At 46.9% G+C, this 18,245-nt stretch overlaps 1 protein-coding gene across 1 annotated transcript in view; it reads left to right on the top strand.

Annotated features, from left to right (window-relative positions):
• Acox2 (acyl-CoA oxidase 2) overlaps positions 1-18,245 on the top strand; it is a 34,356-nt gene that overhangs the window by 8,233 nt on the left and 7,878 nt on the right. Inside the window, exons 9-13 of the mRNA XM_051139669.1 lie at positions 1,638-1,800; positions 4,138-4,328; positions 5,840-6,019; positions 8,666-8,771; positions 10,996-11,213. Coding sequence (XP_050995626.1) covers positions 1,638-1,800; positions 4,138-4,328; positions 5,840-6,019; positions 8,666-8,771; positions 10,996-11,213 — 858 coding nt within the window. The remainder of the gene's footprint in view (positions 1-1,637; positions 1,801-4,137; positions 4,329-5,839; positions 6,020-8,665; positions 8,772-10,995; positions 11,214-18,245) is intronic.

Below are 18,245 nucleotides of genomic sequence, written 5' to 3'. Positions count from 1 at the left end.
CATGCACTCACGCGCATGTGCACACACACACACACACACGTGCACGCAGTCCTGACGGGGTCTCTGGTTCCCTCTACTCCACCGTCAGACTGTCTGGCCTAACCCCGTGTGTTGGCCCCATCAGCCTCTGCGTGACCATGCCTTCCGCTCTGTACCATCTGCTGTGACTCAGGCTGCTTGCTGAGTTCCACTTTGTCCTACATGGCTGTGACTAGCTAGTGAGTTTGGCTCTGCCAGTTGGTTGTCAAGGCCGGTTGGTTGGTGTCTGGTTGTGGGTAGCAAAAGCTAACTGCCTTAGACTTCATGAGGCCTGGCTGTGAGAAAGCTAAGTCTAGACCCTTTCTTTTCACTGTCTGTACATCTGGCTCCCATTTTCTCCACTCCATGGCATAACATGGCAAGTGCTGCTATATGACATCTGAGAGAGAGTGTGTGTGTGTGTTTCCACAGAGAATATACACTAGGTAATTTAAATTTCATGGGAACAACAGTCTTTTACGATATGTCCCAAATGGACACACACTCTTAAGATGCAGCAGACTACAGTGAGAACAGGATGCAGGGGCAGAACATTTCACAGCCTAATGGCTTGTGTTGCTGCAGAGAACTTTCACCCCAGGCCTGCTGACTGGCCCTGGGTTTGATGAGGCCCTCCCACCGTGTGTGTCCTACCTGTGCACAGCGAGGTCACCAGGATTGAGCCTGAGAACACCTAGCCCTGGGACCTGGTGTCATTTCATGCCGTGGGCACCAGCCTGCCCTAAACACACTGACGACTAGATGCCAGGCAGACCTGGGTGCTTGTTTCTTCCTCAGCTTCTATGTCTGTAAAATAGTGGTAACAGGCAGAGTTTCAGGGTGGTGGTAAGGGTTAAATATGGCAAGGCTACCAAGCTTGAATCTCAGAAGCCTTTCCTCTGGAAACCAGAAACAGCTTTAGTGTACATGGCTTGGGCTTTTGAATCCCAGGCCCATGGCATCTTCCCTGGAGGACTAGGAACTCGGAAGAAGGTGGTGACACTATTGCTGCTCTATCTGGGCAGTAGAGGTGTCCTAAAGCTGACTACAAGTGCATCGGTGTGAGGAGGAGAAGCTGTTGCCCAGAGAGACTCCAAGCTCCCATCAGCTTTGAGAGACTTCTCATACTCAATCCCATACTCTCCCAATCCCATTGCTCAGGCCTCTGCATGCTGGACATGGTCAAGCACCTGTGGACACACCTGTGAATGGACATGGAAGACACTGATCCTTTTTTATGTTCATTTGGGCCCAAGTTCATACCTTAAGGGTTGTTCAGCTCAATGCATTTCCTACAACACAGCAAGCACATGAAGGCAGTGAAAGGTCATGAATTCTGGTCATCAGTGGGACAGGTCCACATCCCTTCACTTGGTCTTTGGGTCCAGATGATTTGGAGTTCAGAGCCTTTCAGATTTTCAAATACGATAATGGGGCGTACATGCTACGGATGTTTATACAGGAAAATGTGTGGATGCTGGTGGTAGATGAGGCTTAAAACATGGTTGCCTCGTGTCAGCCTTGCAATGGTCCCTTTTTATGGCTTTGGCAGTGTCGGGAATATGGAAAGATGGCTTGGAGGAAACTTCTAAACCTTTTCCTTCTTTTCCCCCTCTCAGTGACCCAGAAGCAAAAATCCTGGACTACCAGACACAGCAGCAGAAGCTCCTTCCTCAGCTCGCCATGAGCTACGCCTTCCATTTCCTGGCCACCAGCCTCTTGGAATTCTTCCACAGTTCCTATAGTGCCATTCTGGAGAGAGACTTCAGCCCCCTGCCTGAGGTACATTCTATTTGCTGGGAGCTGCTGCTGGCGTGCTGCTCCAGTTGTTGGGAAATGATACAGCCTGCCTCCCATGGGCCCCCCAGCCTCCCAATGTCCCAGGGCATCTCAGGGTAAAAGAACCACAATATGGCAGTCCACAAACACCTGACCCCTAGAGAGCTCCAGCAACGTTAGAGGTAATGTGAGTGTAGAGGACACAGAACCACAATCCCTTGTGTGTGACAGAAACCAAAACAGCTCCACACAAAGTCATTTGAACTCATTTGATAGCACAATGTGACCAGAACTAACTTGATTTATTCCTGCTGGCCACAAACATAACAGAACCATCCATGTGTTCAACAGCCAAGGCTTCCCAGAGTCCTCTACCACAGTATACACACCTCACAGGCTCTGCTATGCTCTGCCTCTTTTCAAAAATCCCAAAACATAGCAGGCCCAGAGAGAGCATCGTGGTCCAAGCTGCACATCGATCCAATACTCTCAGGTCTCCAGTGAGGCAGTGACTCACATACACCTTCAGTCGGGGTAGGCGCTGTGCTTTTTTTTTTTTTTTTTAATGTTTTTTGTTTTATTTTGTTTTTAATTTGGTAAGGTTTCTAAATCATCTTTACTTAATATACAAGAAAATTCTTTCCAAGAACAAGACCTTTTAATTACCAGTGGCAATTTGCCTTTATCCGACAGTATTAAACCTTGGTTTGCTTTTTGGGTTTTTTTTTTTTTTATTAATTTATTCATATTACATCTTAATGGTTATCCTATCCCTTGTATCCTCCCATTCCTCCCTCCCTCCCATTTTCTCCTTACTCCCCTCCTCTATGACTGTGACTGAGGGGCACTTCCTCCCCCTGTATGTGCTCATAGGGTATCAAGTCTCTTCTTGGAGGCACTGTGCTTTTAAAGCATTGCTCTATTAACCCTTCCCATAGTACACACCATTTCTGTTCTCAGTCTCCAAGTAAGGAAACTGAAGCAGAAGAGAAAAGAAGGCCTTCCTCCCAAGGATGGATAGGGACTTTCAAGAACCAAAACCTTAAACCGGGCTGCTGTCTGGCACCTTCTGCCAATCTTTTCAGGTGCTCTAGTGAACCTCTATAAACTCAGTGGCTTACACACAACAGAAATTAACTTCTCACTCTTCTGGAGATACCCAGCCCCTGTCATGGTGCTGCTGTTTGGTAAGGGCCTCCCTGTTGTGTAGTAACATGGCAGAGGACGTCATATGACAAGAGAAAAGGTAGGAGGACCCTGAAAGGGGGGACTTGGGTTTATAACAAAGCAGCTTCCACAATACAGAACTCAGTCCCACAACAGCATTAACCTATCCATGACCCAGGGACCCTCATGGATCAATCACCTTTTTTTTTTTTTTGAGACAAGGTTTCTCTGTGTAGCCTTTGCTGTCCTGAACTCACTTTGTAGGCCAGGCTGGCCTTAAATTCACAGAGATTCACCTGCCTCTGCCTCCTGAGTGCTAGGAGTAAAGGCGTGCACCACCACAGCTGGCCCAATCACCTCTTAAAACAGTTAAGATGGCAGCTATAGGGCCAGCAACATGGCTCAGATGGTAAAGGTGCTTGCTGCCAAGCCTGATGACCTGACTTCAATCCCTAGAACCCACGTAGTAGATACAGAAAATTTACTCCTGCTAGTGTCCTCTGATGTCCACACTGTGGGTGTCTGTGTGCAGGCATGTGCGTGAACGTGCGTGCACACACACACACACACACACACACACACACACACACACACACACACGATTTCAATGGCAGAAATGGTGCAGTTTGTATTTCAACACAAGTTTTGGAGAAGACATTCCAGCCACGGCAGCCACTAACACACCTCGTGAAAGTTTCACCCAATGACCTAATCCTTGCCAAAATTCTGCCTTCTGACTCCATTGCTGTGGGCTTTAGAGTTCAGCATATGAGTGTGGGTAGACAGTCAGGCCATGGCACTGTCTTTCAGCCTGAGAGATTGGCAGATGGTAAACATAAGCCTTCTTTGGCCACTTTCTAAACTTCTGCCTGCTGGCAAGCTCCCATGACTCTTATAAGATGGTGGGCCCAATCCAGGAAGGTCCCTCTTCTGAAGATCCTGAAGACACTGCTAGGACAGATTTTCCTTCATTCCTACAGCTCCATGGCCACACTACCTAACTGTGTGACTTTGTACAAGCCTTAGCCTCTCGACTATTAGTTTTGCCCGCCACCCACCGAAGCAGCAAGCCAAGACTGGCACCAACCTCACAGCCACGGTCAGCATGCAGCAGGTACTAAGTGGCAAGCCTGGATGGCACCACAGGACCCTTCTGCTACTTTATTCTTGCAGCTCCATGCACTGAGCACCGGTATGAAGGCCATGTTCTCAGACTCCTGCACCCAGGGAGCAGAGATATGTCGCAGGGCCTGCGGTGGTCATGGCTACTCAAAGCTGAGCGGTCTGCCGACATTGGTCACTGAAGTAACAGCTTCTTGCACCTATGAGGGTGAGAACACGGTGCTCTACCTGCAAGTGGCCAGGTAAAGTCCAGAGTTTTCCAGACCTCTGCCCTACCCTTGCTTTCCCCCACCCTCTAAGCTTGCGTTTAGATTAAGGCTTCTGTCTGATGCCCATGGAGGAAGTAAGCTTTGGAAACGTACCATTTGCGTGCTGTTGAAATGCTAGGATGCCCCTAATCCGCCATGTCCCCCAGGTTTCCTGCTGTTCCCAGCCAGGCCTTACCCAAATAACAGCATCAGGCTCCCTCCTGGACTCTTGCTTCTTTCATGTTCCCCACTTCCCCATAGACAACCAGAGAGCTCTTTTCAAAGCATTAGAGAAAAACCACATCTTTGCCTTGCTTAAAATGATCCGTCAGCTTTCCTGTACTTGAAGGAAAATGTCACTGTAGACGCTGCACTCTTTAAGTCACTTTGGCCCAGATGCTGCCTCCTTATCCAATCTTCTCAGGTCCTCCTGCCTCTGCTGGCCACACCCAGCATTCCATGGAGCCCTTGGCCCCTGCCACCTAAACCCACATGCGTCCTTTAGAAGTTATCAGTCCATAATTGTCTACAACTTTTTTGCTTAGTTTTTTAGCTCTACTTCTTAGCTCAATCAGGATCTCCCTGAGAGCAGGCACTTTCCTGCCTTGCTCTCTGAGGTATTCCAGGCTCAGCCAAGAGTAAACACAAAAGGGCTCCACTCTGAGAGGCAGGAGGAAGCCATACCGGCCTCCTCCAAATAGGCAGTTTCTTGCCAGCTATCTCTGATGGTTGATGCTCTCGGACTCATTTATTCTCTGGTGACTAAACAAAACAGATACCTCAATACCCAAGGAGAAAGGAGTTTACTGGCAAGTACAACATATAGTGTTTATTGGGCTTTTCTTTTTCAAGTTATAGGAATAATATAATCACGTACATTAGACAGCCTGTACCCTGCACCTGATGAGAAATTCACAAGTATCTCCTTCGGTTCTACACACCCGCCTGTTAGACAAGTAGTATCATTCCCATCATCATGGAGAAACTGAGGCACAGGGAGGCAAAGAGAATCCTAGAGCATCACAGTGGTCTTAAAGGAGCCAATGAGAGCCCGGGGTTGTCGGAGCACAGAGCCTAAACCACTGGGTCACTTCACACAGCAGCAGCTGGAGTTGCCATCATTCTTCCTCAGGACTGTTTGAGAAGGCCACACTGTACTTACATCCTACGTGCCACATCAGAAGCTCCTGATGGTGAAGATTCTGTTTGCACAGCCTCACAGGGGTGTGTGTTTAGGACCGAAGGGAGCCGGGCCCAGCTCTGCAGCCCCTATCACCTGTTACAGAAACTAGCCCTTTGGGTACATCTCACTGAGGATTCTACAGAAGATGGGGGAATGGCGGTTGAAGTGAGGAATGGACAAGAGTCTGGGCAGAGGCCTGGAGCCCTGGCTCTCCCTAGTGGCACACAGCATGAAAATGCATGCCCCTGGGAGTGAGAGCAGATGAGGTGAGAGTCCCACAGAGTCTCACACTGCCTCGTCTGTCTCTGCTTTCATCCCCCAGGTTTCTGATGAAGAGCTACCTTCAGGCTCAGGTGTCCCGAGGCCCCACGCCGCAGAAGCCTCTCCCTCAGTCTGTCATGTACCTTGTCACACCAGGGCCAGCCCAGTGCCCAGCACAGACAGCAGCAGACTTTCTCAGACCAGACGTCTATACCACAGCCTGGGCACATGTGTCTGCCAGGTAAGCCAGTGCTGCCTGGTAAGTCAGCATCCTAGCCAAGGGTGACCTTCTTTCCACACTAGGACCTTTAGGACAAGCTGGGTGGACACTAGTGGACAGTTTTCTACACACTACTGCCATCCCTGGCCTCTCCAGACCTCTCAGCTCCCATCGCTGTGGGTGTTGAAGAAGGGATACCTCACTCTCAGCCATCGACTGCCATCATGTCTTTATCCTAGTCACGGTGGTACAAGTGTATCACCTCTCTGGCGAGTGAGAGGATTTTCTTAAACCTTTAGGTTCCTATGGTGATTGCCAATATAACAAATGCACGCAAATCACTGTAAATGAAATTTTATGTAAACCAAAACAAGTAAAGTAGTTCTTTAAGTCTGAACTATCCCACAATCTAAAAGTGATTTTCAGACAGCACCAATGGAAAATTGCCAGGCACAGTTAGTCCTTGTAATGCCAGTGCTGCTGGTTACCAGCCTAGCTCCATGTACACTGAGAGACCCTGACTCAAGGGAATACAGCAGAGAGCGGTAAAGGAGGGTCTCTGACATCCTCCTGGACTCCATGCAAGTACATGTACCCCCAACACACACACACACACACACACACACACACACACACACACACCCCTACTTGCACACACGCATGCACATACAGCACACATATATAGCACACACATTAAATAGATAATAAGCAATAGAAGTAATTTTTGAAAGTGTTATTATACCTGAGGATAGAACTGGGTTTTGTATTCAGGGTCCACTAGAGTCCAAGGAACATGATCAAAACCAAGGACTCAGAGCTAGAGGGATGGTTCAACAATTAAGAGAGGCTACTGTTCAAGCCGAGGACTCAGGTTGGATTCCCAGCTCCCACACAGGGTAGTTTACAACTGCCTACAATATAACTGTAGTTCCAGGGGACCTGACTCCCTCTTCCGGCTTCCACAGGCACCGGCACACATGTAGTACGCATAAGCCCACAGAAGTGCAAATACACAAAAATACATAAATCTTTCTAAAAAGAACACGTATCATTCGTTATTGTGTACTTTCATAAGGGTCTCACTATGTATTCCTGGCGGTCCTGGCACTTACTGTATAGACTGGGCTATCCTCAAACTCACGGAGATCCACCTGGCTCTGCCTCCAGAGTGCTGGGAGGAAAGGTGTGTGTTACTATGCCTCACTTAAAACGTGAATCCTTTTTCTATTATTTATCTTCATTCTATGTGTATGAGTGCTTGTCTGCATGCATATCTGTGCACTATGGGCATACATACAGTGCCCATGGATGCCAGAAGTGGGCACTGGATTTCCTGGAACTAGAGTTACAGAAACTTGTGAGCTGCCTTGCAGGTCTTGGGAGTTGAACTTGGGTCCTCTGGAAGAGCAGCCCCTGCTCTTAATTGCTGAGTCATCTCTCCAAGCCACAATATGAATTCTATGAGAAAAACAATAACAACAAAAGAACTTTCACATTCTGTCATTTAATAAATATCACCAAATACTGACTGTGTCAGAAATGACTGAATGCTCTAGAAGCTGGGAAGGGAGGCACTCAGATACAACCACCATCACTGAAGAGATCAACTACCTGGAAGGGAACTTTTGAACTCTGCCCCAGACCAGAATGCCAAAACCTAGAGAAAACATTTCTATCACGAAGAGAAAGAAGGCTTAGGTTCCAAGCTGCCTCCCCGGCAGGGTAGCAGCTATTTTAGGAGCACAGGAAACTTGAGACATTTGCTTATTCACTCCACAATCCCTTTTAAATGCTTACAGTCTGCAGGCACTGTGTTCAGAAGTGGGGATCTACCAATGACCCTGCGTGGTAAACACTCAGGGCACACAGAGCTGGAAAGGCTGGGGAAGGGAAAGACAGATGGCTGGGGAATTAAAATGCTACTCTGCCTCTCCCTGCTTGGAACGCAGTCTGCTTAACATTTCCCTGAGAAGCTGAGTAAATGTTGCTTAATAAACAGTTTGCTTTACACCCATATTCCAAGGGTCAGATGGACACAAGGGGAGTGGAAATCAGACCGAAGGTTAGTCTCCTGGCAAATGACTAAGTCAGCAACTCAGAGGACAAGGTGGATGTGGGTGGGGCAGGGGAGGGGCGGGTGGGGTGCGGGGGAGGGGTGGGTGGGGTGTCTGCTTTTGTAGTTAGCTATCTCAGGTAGGACTTGCAACAGAATTAGCCTTTGAAGAAAAACAAAAAAACAAAAAACAGAAACAAAAACAAACATTCTCCTTGTTTGGCCATAAGAAGCCAGTCGACAGAACAGCCTGAAATTATCTGAAGTCCTAAGGGAGGGAAAAAAATCTCGGGAGGCTATAGCAGGAGGATAGAAAATTCTAGGTCACTCTGGGCTATACAGCAATATCCTGTCACAGCAAAGAAAAGGAAAAATCTTAGTCCTATTCCTTACTAGCTGAGTGACCCTGAACAAGTTAATTAACCTCTCTGGGACTCAGTTTTCCCCCACTGTAAATTGGGACTCTTGCCCTTAATGAGATGCTTATGCAGCCGTTAGCTTTATGGCACGTCAGAGGTCAGTGAGATCATTTCTATTCTTGGGGGACCCCAGCAGCCCATCAGTTCTCCTTCCGGCCCCTTCAGAGCACTGCAGCTCTTCTCTTTGGTTTCCAGGCTTATAAAGGATGCGGTACACCATACACAGTCCCTCATGAGATCGGGGCTTGACCAGCATGACGCCTGGAACCAGACTGCTGTCATACACCTTCAGGCTGCTAAGGTGAGGGGCATGCTTTGCTTTCCCAGGCAGGCCACCATGCTAAGAAAACTCTAGTTCCTGTCCTTCCCGCCCCTGCTCCCCAGGGACTACCCTCAGCTCACATCCAAGGCTGTAGTTCAGAGAATTTTAATTAAAGGTCTTAACTCGAAAGCAGCTTGCTGGCAGCTCTTAGGAAAAAGGTAATGAGGCGTTGCTCCTGGATTTGCTTCAGGTTGCTCAAATAGCATCTCCCAGACACAAAACCAGGTCAAGTCTCCCCTTAGCCCCACAGGCAATCCTAGGATGTCTGATCCGATTTCCATTATCCTTTATGTTTGTGCGTAGTTCACCATCGGCCGGAAAATATTTGAGCATCCGCTCTGCGCCAACCCTGGATACTAAACATCAAAGACGCTGCTTACAAACAGCTATAATCAGTGAAGCACTACAAGGGGGTGGGAAATGGCTGCTGGTGACACTCCCCACAGAGCCCAAAGGACTTTCCAGAAGAAAGGGGTGCACGGGGCTAAGTCGTCGAGCAGCAGTTGGCTGTCTGAGGGTGGTGGCAGCTTGGGAGAGGTTTCCCAGCAAAGAGAGCAGCAGGTAACACAGCAGGAAGGAGAGGCCTGGTGCCTGGGAGGCAATGCAGAGCTTCCTGAGGGGATGCCAAAGCAGAATTGAACCAAGGTGAGGCAGACAGAGCAGGGAGAGGAGGAGGAGCAGGAGGAGGAGGAGGGTGGCAAGGCCAGGGCCTGGTTCTTCTTTTCCTTGCATGAGGGAGACTGCCAAGTTTAGGAGGAGTAATCAGAGTTTCATTCTAGAAGAATCAGGCATGTTATGGGGGAGGTGGGGTAGGAGGAAAGAGCTGGAAGCCAATCAGAGGGAGACAGAGACAGTCTGGTCATTGGTCCTGAGGAGGGTGGCCCTTCCATGCGCATGGTGGGGGTTATTGGGAGACCTGGGAAGATGCAGAAATACTACGGTATAGAAGAGCACAGGACTCAAAGGCATGGGCTGGGGAAGACGTGAGAATGCCTCCAAGCTGGGGCAGCTGGGATGTCTCCTCTACCAATCACTGCAAGACTAAAGTTCATTCCCACTCCCGAGGCTCCTCTGAACCAGCCTTGAAACGGCCACTCTCAGAACCAGAGTCCTGGCAAGTAACCCGCAGAGGCACGAGGCCAGGCTGTCAGGCAGACTGAACATGAGTGCCACCTGGTGACCCAACATTCAGCCACAGACACCAGGGCTGGCATGACTCTGAGGTCCTCAATTTCTGGGCAACTGAGCTCCACTCAGTCTACTGCCCGCTGTGCTGAGACCCTACCAAGCAGAGGGCTGGCCAAGACTGTGTACTCTTCACAGATCCCAGGAAAGGAGCCACACCTGCCCAATGGTCACTCGTCTGTCTTCTAAACCTACGCTTTGACCTTAAATGCAGCAGGTGCTGCTTGCCAGGGCTCCATCAGTTAACATACGGGAAGCTAACAGAATCTTGTCTAAGGCAGAGGACAGACAGCTCAGAGGAGGGAAATGGCTGAGCCAAGACTCCTTCCTTTGCCATGTGCCACAAAGGCTTGATGCGTCCTCTCACTCCCTTGGGGTCTGGACAGGCTGACACTTAGCACAATTATACCCACAGAGAGCTCACATCTCCTACTGCACCAGCCTCACAGTCAAATCATTTAACAACCCATAGTGTCCTGAAGGCCTCCCCACAGGACAGGCATTCATCCTGTAGTTTTTGGGGTGAGGGGAGAGGGAAGCCCAGGAAAGGAATCCGAAGGGCAGACGTTTGGTGGCAGTGGTCACTGTAGTCACTTGACCAGTACTCTATACTAAGTGGTTAAGAGCGGAGCCAGGCGTGGTGGCGCACGCCTTTAATCCCAGCACTCGAGAGGCAGAGGCAGGCAGATCGCTGTGAGTTCGAGGCCAGCCTGGTCTACAAAGTGAGTCTAGGGCAGCCAAGGCTACACAGAGAAACCTTGGCTCAAATCTAAAAGCCCAGTTTCACACTCTGCCAGCCCCCAATACACACACGCGCGCACACACACACACACACACACACACACACACACCATATTCACACTACCAAAAATGTTCATTCGGACCTGGAGTGAACAAGTCAAAAAGTAACCGCCAGTTCTCTAGAAGATACACTTACTCCAGCCATCTCGCCAAGTTTCCAGAATGATCCGTGTAGCTGCGGATGAGAGTTGGTAGCCTGTGTGCCTTTCTGTCGTAGGCTCACTGCTACTGCATCACTGTGAGGACTTTTAAGGAAGCTGTGGAGAAACTGGAAACTGAACCAGCGATCCAGCATGTGCTCCGACGCCTCTGTGGCCTTCATGCCTTACACGGTATTCTGACCGACTCGGGTCACTTTCTGCATGATGGCTTCCTGTCTGGGGCCCAAGTGGACATGGCAAGAGCAGCCTTCCTGGACCTACTTCCCTTGATCCGGTGAGTGACTGGGCCTTGAAATTACACTAGAGCCTGGTGCATAGGTTGCTGTCTCTCTAAGACTTTGCAAACTTGGGGTCTGGACAGGCTGACACTTAGCACAGTTATACCCACAGAGAGCGCTGGGGCTTTAATGAAAGAAACATTAGAGGAACTGAAAGAAAATTAGAAACTAAAGTGCTTAAGAATAAGTTATGGAGTTCGAGGCCAGCCTGGGCTACAGAGAGAGTTTCAGGACAGCCAGGGCTACACAGAGAAACCCTGTCTCAAAAAACCAATAACAACAAAAATAAATAAATTAGTACCTCAGTTGACTCTTCAGCACTGGCAAGGAGCAGTGTCTAAGGAACGTGAATAAAATCAAGGCTGCTACATATGGGCACAATAATAATACTGATTTAAATAATAACCAGCATTTAGTATCTGTGTGCTGTCATACGCATCATCTCATGTGATCCGCGAAGCCTTTGAATTGGACTCACCCTCCCTGTACCACTGAGGAAGTTCAGGCTTGTGCAAGTGAACTTGTGCCCATACATGACGAGGGAGGAGAGTCAGTGACACACGGAGCTGTCTGACCACCGAGCATTCATTCTGTACTTGTGTGTTAACATCTAAAGGGTGTTTATGTATATGTTATGCATACTCATGTCTTTGTTGAATATGTCTTAATATATCCTTACCAAGTTTAATAAATGTATTTTGATACTCCCTTAGCTTCAAGATGACTTGTTTAATTCAGGCATGGTGGCGCATGCCTTTGATTAAAGGCACTCAGGAGGCAGAGGCAGGCAGATCTGTGTGAGTTCACGGCCAGCCTGGTCTACAAAGTGAGTCCAGGATAGCCAGGGCTGTTACATTGAGAAACCCTGTCTCAAAAATACAAAACAAAACAACAAAACAAAGAGAAAGACGACGTGCTTAGACTGAGTAATTTATATACTGATTTGTAAAGCAATAATAGATACTTTTCAAATGTAGAGCTGGTCCTGTACAAATTAGAGCTATGAATGCTAGTGGCATTCATCCTGTTATTTTATACGTAAAGTAAATCTTGCTTTAAGAACACATCAAAGTCTGGCCTGAGCAGACTACTGGAAGGAACAGGTATTAAACACTATGAATTATTTACTAATGTCAGTATAACAAACAAACAAACAAACAAAAACCAGGGTAACTTGAGAACACAACATTTTTGAAACCTTGCTGGGCAAAAAATATGATGCCTATTATATGTGGAGGGAAGTGACTTTTCCCCTGGGACCTCCATTAGCTCTCGTTATCAGTAACAGATTTTTTTAGTTTGTATAGGTTTTCATAAGAGGTTAAAAATATTCAGCCATATGCTTTTTTGTTTCTAAAATAAAGTACTAACAAGCCCTTATGGCTACATATCAGCACCTGACCAATAGCTAGTGACTAATAAATGTTTCTTCAACTAAACCATCAAATACAGGGCAGAGCGCTAGGCTCACAGGCGCCGGACCACACCCAACAATCTGACTTTGATGCCACATGATAGAAGGCCAGCACCAGCTTCCATAGTTATCCTCTGACCTCCAAACACATAGCATGGTATCTCCACCAAAGTAAATAAGTAATAATGTAAACAAACACTGGTCAGAAGTGTGCCTAATAGAATTACATGAGGGTTATGCAGAAGGTCCAGTATGGGACCATTGAGGGTGTAATTTGTGCTACACAGTTCAAGCCCAAGTTGGCCTAACTTTCTAGCTTTCTGATTATTATTAGCATTTTTTAAACACATGAAAAAAAGAGGCACCTGGTCTTGGCTTGTGATGACCAGACATATAAGACCCTTAATACCTCATAATCATGGTGCAGGATGTGTGTGTGTGTGTGTGTGTGTGTGTGTGTGTTAATCTGGCCTCTGCTTTTCTAAGTGCTTGCCTTAGCTCCAGAGACGGAAGCTGCCAACACACGCCTGGAAACCACAAATTGATTTGCTTACATTATGGGTCCTAAGTTTCCTTTCTTACTGCAGGGTAACTAAGCATGAAATAGATTCCATGCACTTATCAAATCAGCATCACAGTTCTCTGACTGGATTAGGCACTAACTGCTCAGATTTCAGGGGTGACAAATCAAGGGCAGGATAGTAGTCTAAGAGACACCAAAACTAGCTCTTAGCCTGAGGCCAATGAATGGACCCAGCTCAGTCTTAGCACTCTAAGTTGTGCTAAACACCTCCACTGAGGGACTGCTGAGTAAAGGTGGCAGACAGAACACACACATTCATTTCTGGAGCCCTACTACAACGTCAGTAAAAACATCAAATAGACCCTGCCTTGAAAAAACAAAAAACAAAAACAAACAAACAAAAAATACATCAAATATATACTTGGTTTGGGACAGGGTCTCATGTAGGCCATACTGGCTTTGAACTTGCTATACAGCCAAGGATAGCTTTGAACCTCTGACCATCCTGCCCTCATCTTCCTGGTGCTGGAATACCAGCATCAGCCAACACACCCAGTTTTTAGACAGTGCTGCAGTTTGAACCCAGGACTTGGTGCATGCTAGGCAAGTACTCTACCAACTGAGGGACTACATCCTTAGCCCTTTGGGGTTGTTTGAATACGAATGGCTCCCATTGACTCAGTGTTTGAATGTTCGGTCCACAGGGAGTGGCATTATTAGGAGGTGTGGCCTTGTTGGAGTAGGTGTGGCTTTGTTGCGCCACTGTGGGTGTGTGGGCTTTGAGGTCTCAGAAGCTGAAGCCCAGGCTCAGTGGCTAAGTCTCTTCCTGCTGCCTACAAATCTAGGTGTGGAATTCTAGTACCATGCTTACCTGCCTTTTCTTCCCACCATGGTCATAATGGACTGAACCTCTGAACAGTAAGCCAGCCCACTTAAATGTTTTCCTTTATAAGAGTTGCCATGGTTAACAACAAAACCCTAACTAAAAAAGAAGTTGGTAGGCTTGACCATACTTTTGTTTGGAGGAATGTGGACCTTAGGACCTTGGATTAGAAAAGCAGTGGGATGTTTTAATTGTGCTTTAATGGACCATCTTAGTAGAAACATGGCAGATAGTAGTGCCAAGGGTGACTTGAATTGTGGGGACCTAGTTCAAGAGGCTCCAGAGGAGAAGAATTTGAATTTGTGGCCTGAAGATTGTTCTTGTGATATTTTGGCAAAGAATGTGGCTAGTTTTACCTCTTGTTTAAAAAGTCTGCCTGAAGCTAAATTGAAGAGTTTTGATTAATGGCATTGGCAGAGGAAATTTCAAAACAGCCTAATAGTGACTCTGTCATGTGGTTATTAATGTTCATTCTTATGTAAATCTATAATAAAAAGGAGCAGGCTAGGCAAGTAAAAATACAAATGTAGGGGATGGAGAGACGGCTCAGAAGTTAAGAGCACTGGTTGCTCTTAAATTCAATTCTCAGCAACCACATGGTGGCTCATAACCATCTATCATGAGTTCTGGTGTGCAGGCATACATGGAGTTAGAACACTGTGTACATATTAAATAAATAATGTTTTTTTCAAGACAGGGTTTCTCTGTGTAGCCTTGCCTGTCCTGGACTCACTTTATAGACTAGGCTGGCCTCGAACTCACAGCAATCCACCTGCCTTTGCCTCCTGAGTGCTATAAGTAAATCTTTTTTTAAAATACAAATGTACAGTTCAAGAAGAAAAGGGGCACCAGGAAGTGGGATGGAGCTAAATCCTGTGTCCAAGATGGAGTTGTGGCAACCTCAGAGAAAGTCAGAGACAAAAAAGTACAATGGTTTTTAAAAAGAGGACCAACAATAAAAAAATCTTTAAACGTATTTTAAAGAAAACCAATATTTACAGTCTATCATGTGAAAGACAGTTCAAGAGAAAAAAAAAAAAAAGACAAAGAAAACCAAAAGGTGGCAAAATATCAATAAAATATTTCATGAAAATTTACTTCAAATGATAGTTTCAGGTTGAAAAGTTCCACAGTGAACCAGGTGTGGTAGCACATGCCTTTAATCCCAGCACTTGGGAGGCAGAGGCAAGTGGATCGCTGTGAGTTCGAGGCCAGCTTGGTCTACAAAGCAAGTCCAGGACAGCCAGGGCTACACAGAGAAACCCTGTCTCAAAAAAAAAAAGAAAAGAAAAGAAAAGAAAATTTCCACAGTGTCTACAAGCAGAGTATAGACACACTCAAGTGCGTGCATACACACACACACACATACACACATACACACACACAAACAGGAATAAGGGAAGGACTGTGGGGGGTACAGAGGGTGCATTGCAGTTTCAAATGTTCTTGCTCCAGTTTTTGTGTGGTGCTGGGGAATCACACCCATGGCCTTGAACTTGCTAGGCAAGTGTTCTACCTGTGAGTGATAGCTTCAGACCTTCCAGCAATTAAACAGATCAAAGAAGGCCTGTCCAGGAGGGTGACCTTAAGGAAAGGCCTGAGAACACAGGACCTAGAGAAATCATGTGGCTACCGGGGAGGAAAAAAACATCAGCCAAGCTGAGCACAGTGTAGAAAGGCACAAAGGTACAAAACTAGACCGCCTGGTTTGTCTACCCTGAGGCCAGAAGAAACATGGCCACAGAAGTAGGAAGCATGGTAAGGTGGCGGATACAACAAAGGCTGCAGAGCACGGGTGCAAGGTGAAGCAAGAGAGGTTGGGGTGTAAAACTGTAAAGACTTTAAAGATTTGGGCTTTTACTCTGTGTGAGAATGGGAAGGTTTAGTGCACAGCAATTATTATAACCTGAAATAACCTGACTGTGTGTGTATGTGTATGTGTGTGTGTGTGTGTGTGTGTGTGTGTGTGTGTGTGTGTTTGTTTGTATGAATTCATGCATGTTTTGGTTTGTGGGTTTTTGTTTGTTTCTGTGTTGTTTGTTTTGTTTTGTATGTGTGTGTACATGTGGAGACCGGAGCCAAAGGACGACTTTGGGTGTCCTTCTCAAGCACCAATGGGGTTTTTTGTTTGTTTGTTGTGTTGTGCTGTGTTTTGAGACAGTGTTTCTCCTAGGCCCAGAACTCACAAGCAGGCTGGATGAACTGGTCAGGGAGGCCCAGCGATCTGCCTCTCTCTGCCTGCCTAGCCTAAGGCTATAAATGCTCAGCACCACACCTAGCCCTTTTCCTCCTATATAAATTCTGGGAATCAAACTTAGGTCCTCAAGCCCTTTATCAACTGAGCCATCTCCCAGCACTGTATGTATATATATATATATATCAGAGGCTGAAAGTACAGCTCTTGAGGTAGAACACTTCCTTGCTCAGTGTGCATATGGCATAGGTTTTAACCTGCAGCCCCCAAATGAATCATTATAAATAAATTAACCAATAACTAGCAGCAAGGAGCTGGGTCTGGAAGCTAATGCAATAATCCAGCTGAGAGATGAGTGTGGATTGGACCATGTGAAGCACTGACCAATGGGGTGGGAAGTGGGTGATGATTGGACATGCTTTGGAAATAAAAGAGGAATATGGGACAAGGTAAGAGGAGGAAGTCAGGCCATTTATCATAAAGGGAAAGACTATAGGATGGCCAGTTTCAGCTAAGATACACAAGATCAGGAGTTTGTTTTGGGATTCATGCAGCGCCTCCAGAGGTCCTGAGTTCAATTCCCAGCAACCACACGGTGGCTAGCAACCATCTATAATGTGATATGATGCCCTCTTCTGGCGTGCAGGAGTACATGCAGGCAGAGCACTGTATGCATGATAAATAAATCTTTTTTTAAATGAAAGAAAGAAATCTAGCATAGAAACCAGTCAGCAGGTGACACAGGAGGGATAAATTTGGAAGTCACTGGCATGTGGCTGATATTTAAAGCCAGAAGAGAGATGACATGATATCATCAAGGAGTGAGTGAACGAGAAGCGTTAGGACCCTGCAAAGGCAGAAGGGGACCTAAGAAGAGGTATTTCGGTGAAGGGCTGGTGGGAAAAGCCAAAATGAATCCAGGACTCTCCAGAAAGAGCAGGAAAACTGGAGAGAAGCAAACAAAATACTCCCAAATTCAGTTAAAAGAGGAGCCAAGATCTGGAGCAGATAACGGAAAGGAGGGGAACCAAAAGCTTGTTTTTAAATTTAATGTTATTTGTTTGGTCTGTCGGTTGTTTTGGGTTTTAGAGACAAGGTTTCTCTGTGTAGCCTTGGCTGTCCTGGAACTTGCTCTGAAGACCAATCTAGCTTTAAACGCAAGAGATCTGCCTGCCTTTGCCTCAGCCCCAAAGTGCCGGGATTAAAAAGCATGCACCACCACCACCCAGCTTAAGTTTCACTTTTTAATTTTATGGGTATGCCTGCTTACATGCACCACATGTATGCAATGCCTGAGGAGCTACAGACAGGTGTGAGCCAGCGTCCGAGTGCCATCGGCCAAGCCAGCGTCTTCTACAAGAGCAGCGAGTGTCATTAACCCCTGAGCCATGTCTCCATCTCTCTAAAGCATGTCTTAAGAGAGATGGCAGTGAGCTTCTATACTGATGGAGTGACCTCAAGGGGTTTGGACACTATACAGGAAGGAAAAGTATGTGGAGTAATGCTTTCCGGTAGGCAAGGGCAGAAAGCATGTAGTAAACCAAAGAATGGGTAGACTTGGAGCAGGAGAAGTTGGCTGGAGCTAAGAGAGGGCTCTGTGTACAGTGCTCCAAGGTGGGAACCTATGGCGAGCCCCTATGACTTCCACTTGATCGGTGACATAGGATGCGAAGTCACTCTGGTAAGGGAGGAGGAGGTGGGTGCTGCAGACCTGAAGATGGAAGGGAGTGTGAAGGAATCAGTAACCCAGAGCAACGGAGCATGACTGCTAGGCTGTGGCTCGCCTCACCTGAGCTCTTAGGACAGCAGTGTAGGCTAGTCCCCCCAGCCCCATGTTATCACATCAGTGGTGGCAGAAAACAAGGAGCAAACTGGGCTAAGGCAGCATGACAGAGGAAGAAAAACTGCTGAATCGATTTTTAGGAAGAGAATACAATGGATCATGGAATTTCAGCTGACTACAGAGAGAAATGAGACACTACAGGGTCATAAGGGACACTAAACAAAAAGACCA

The sequence above is a fragment of the Acomys russatus genome, chromosome 3 (assembly GCF_903995435.1).
Source record: "Acomys russatus chromosome 3, mAcoRus1.1, whole genome shotgun sequence".
NCBI lineage: Eukaryota > Metazoa > Chordata > Mammalia > Rodentia > Muridae > Acomys > Acomys russatus.
Note: the sequence above shows the minus strand (reverse complement) of the source record. Positions and strands in the feature narration are given on the sequence as shown.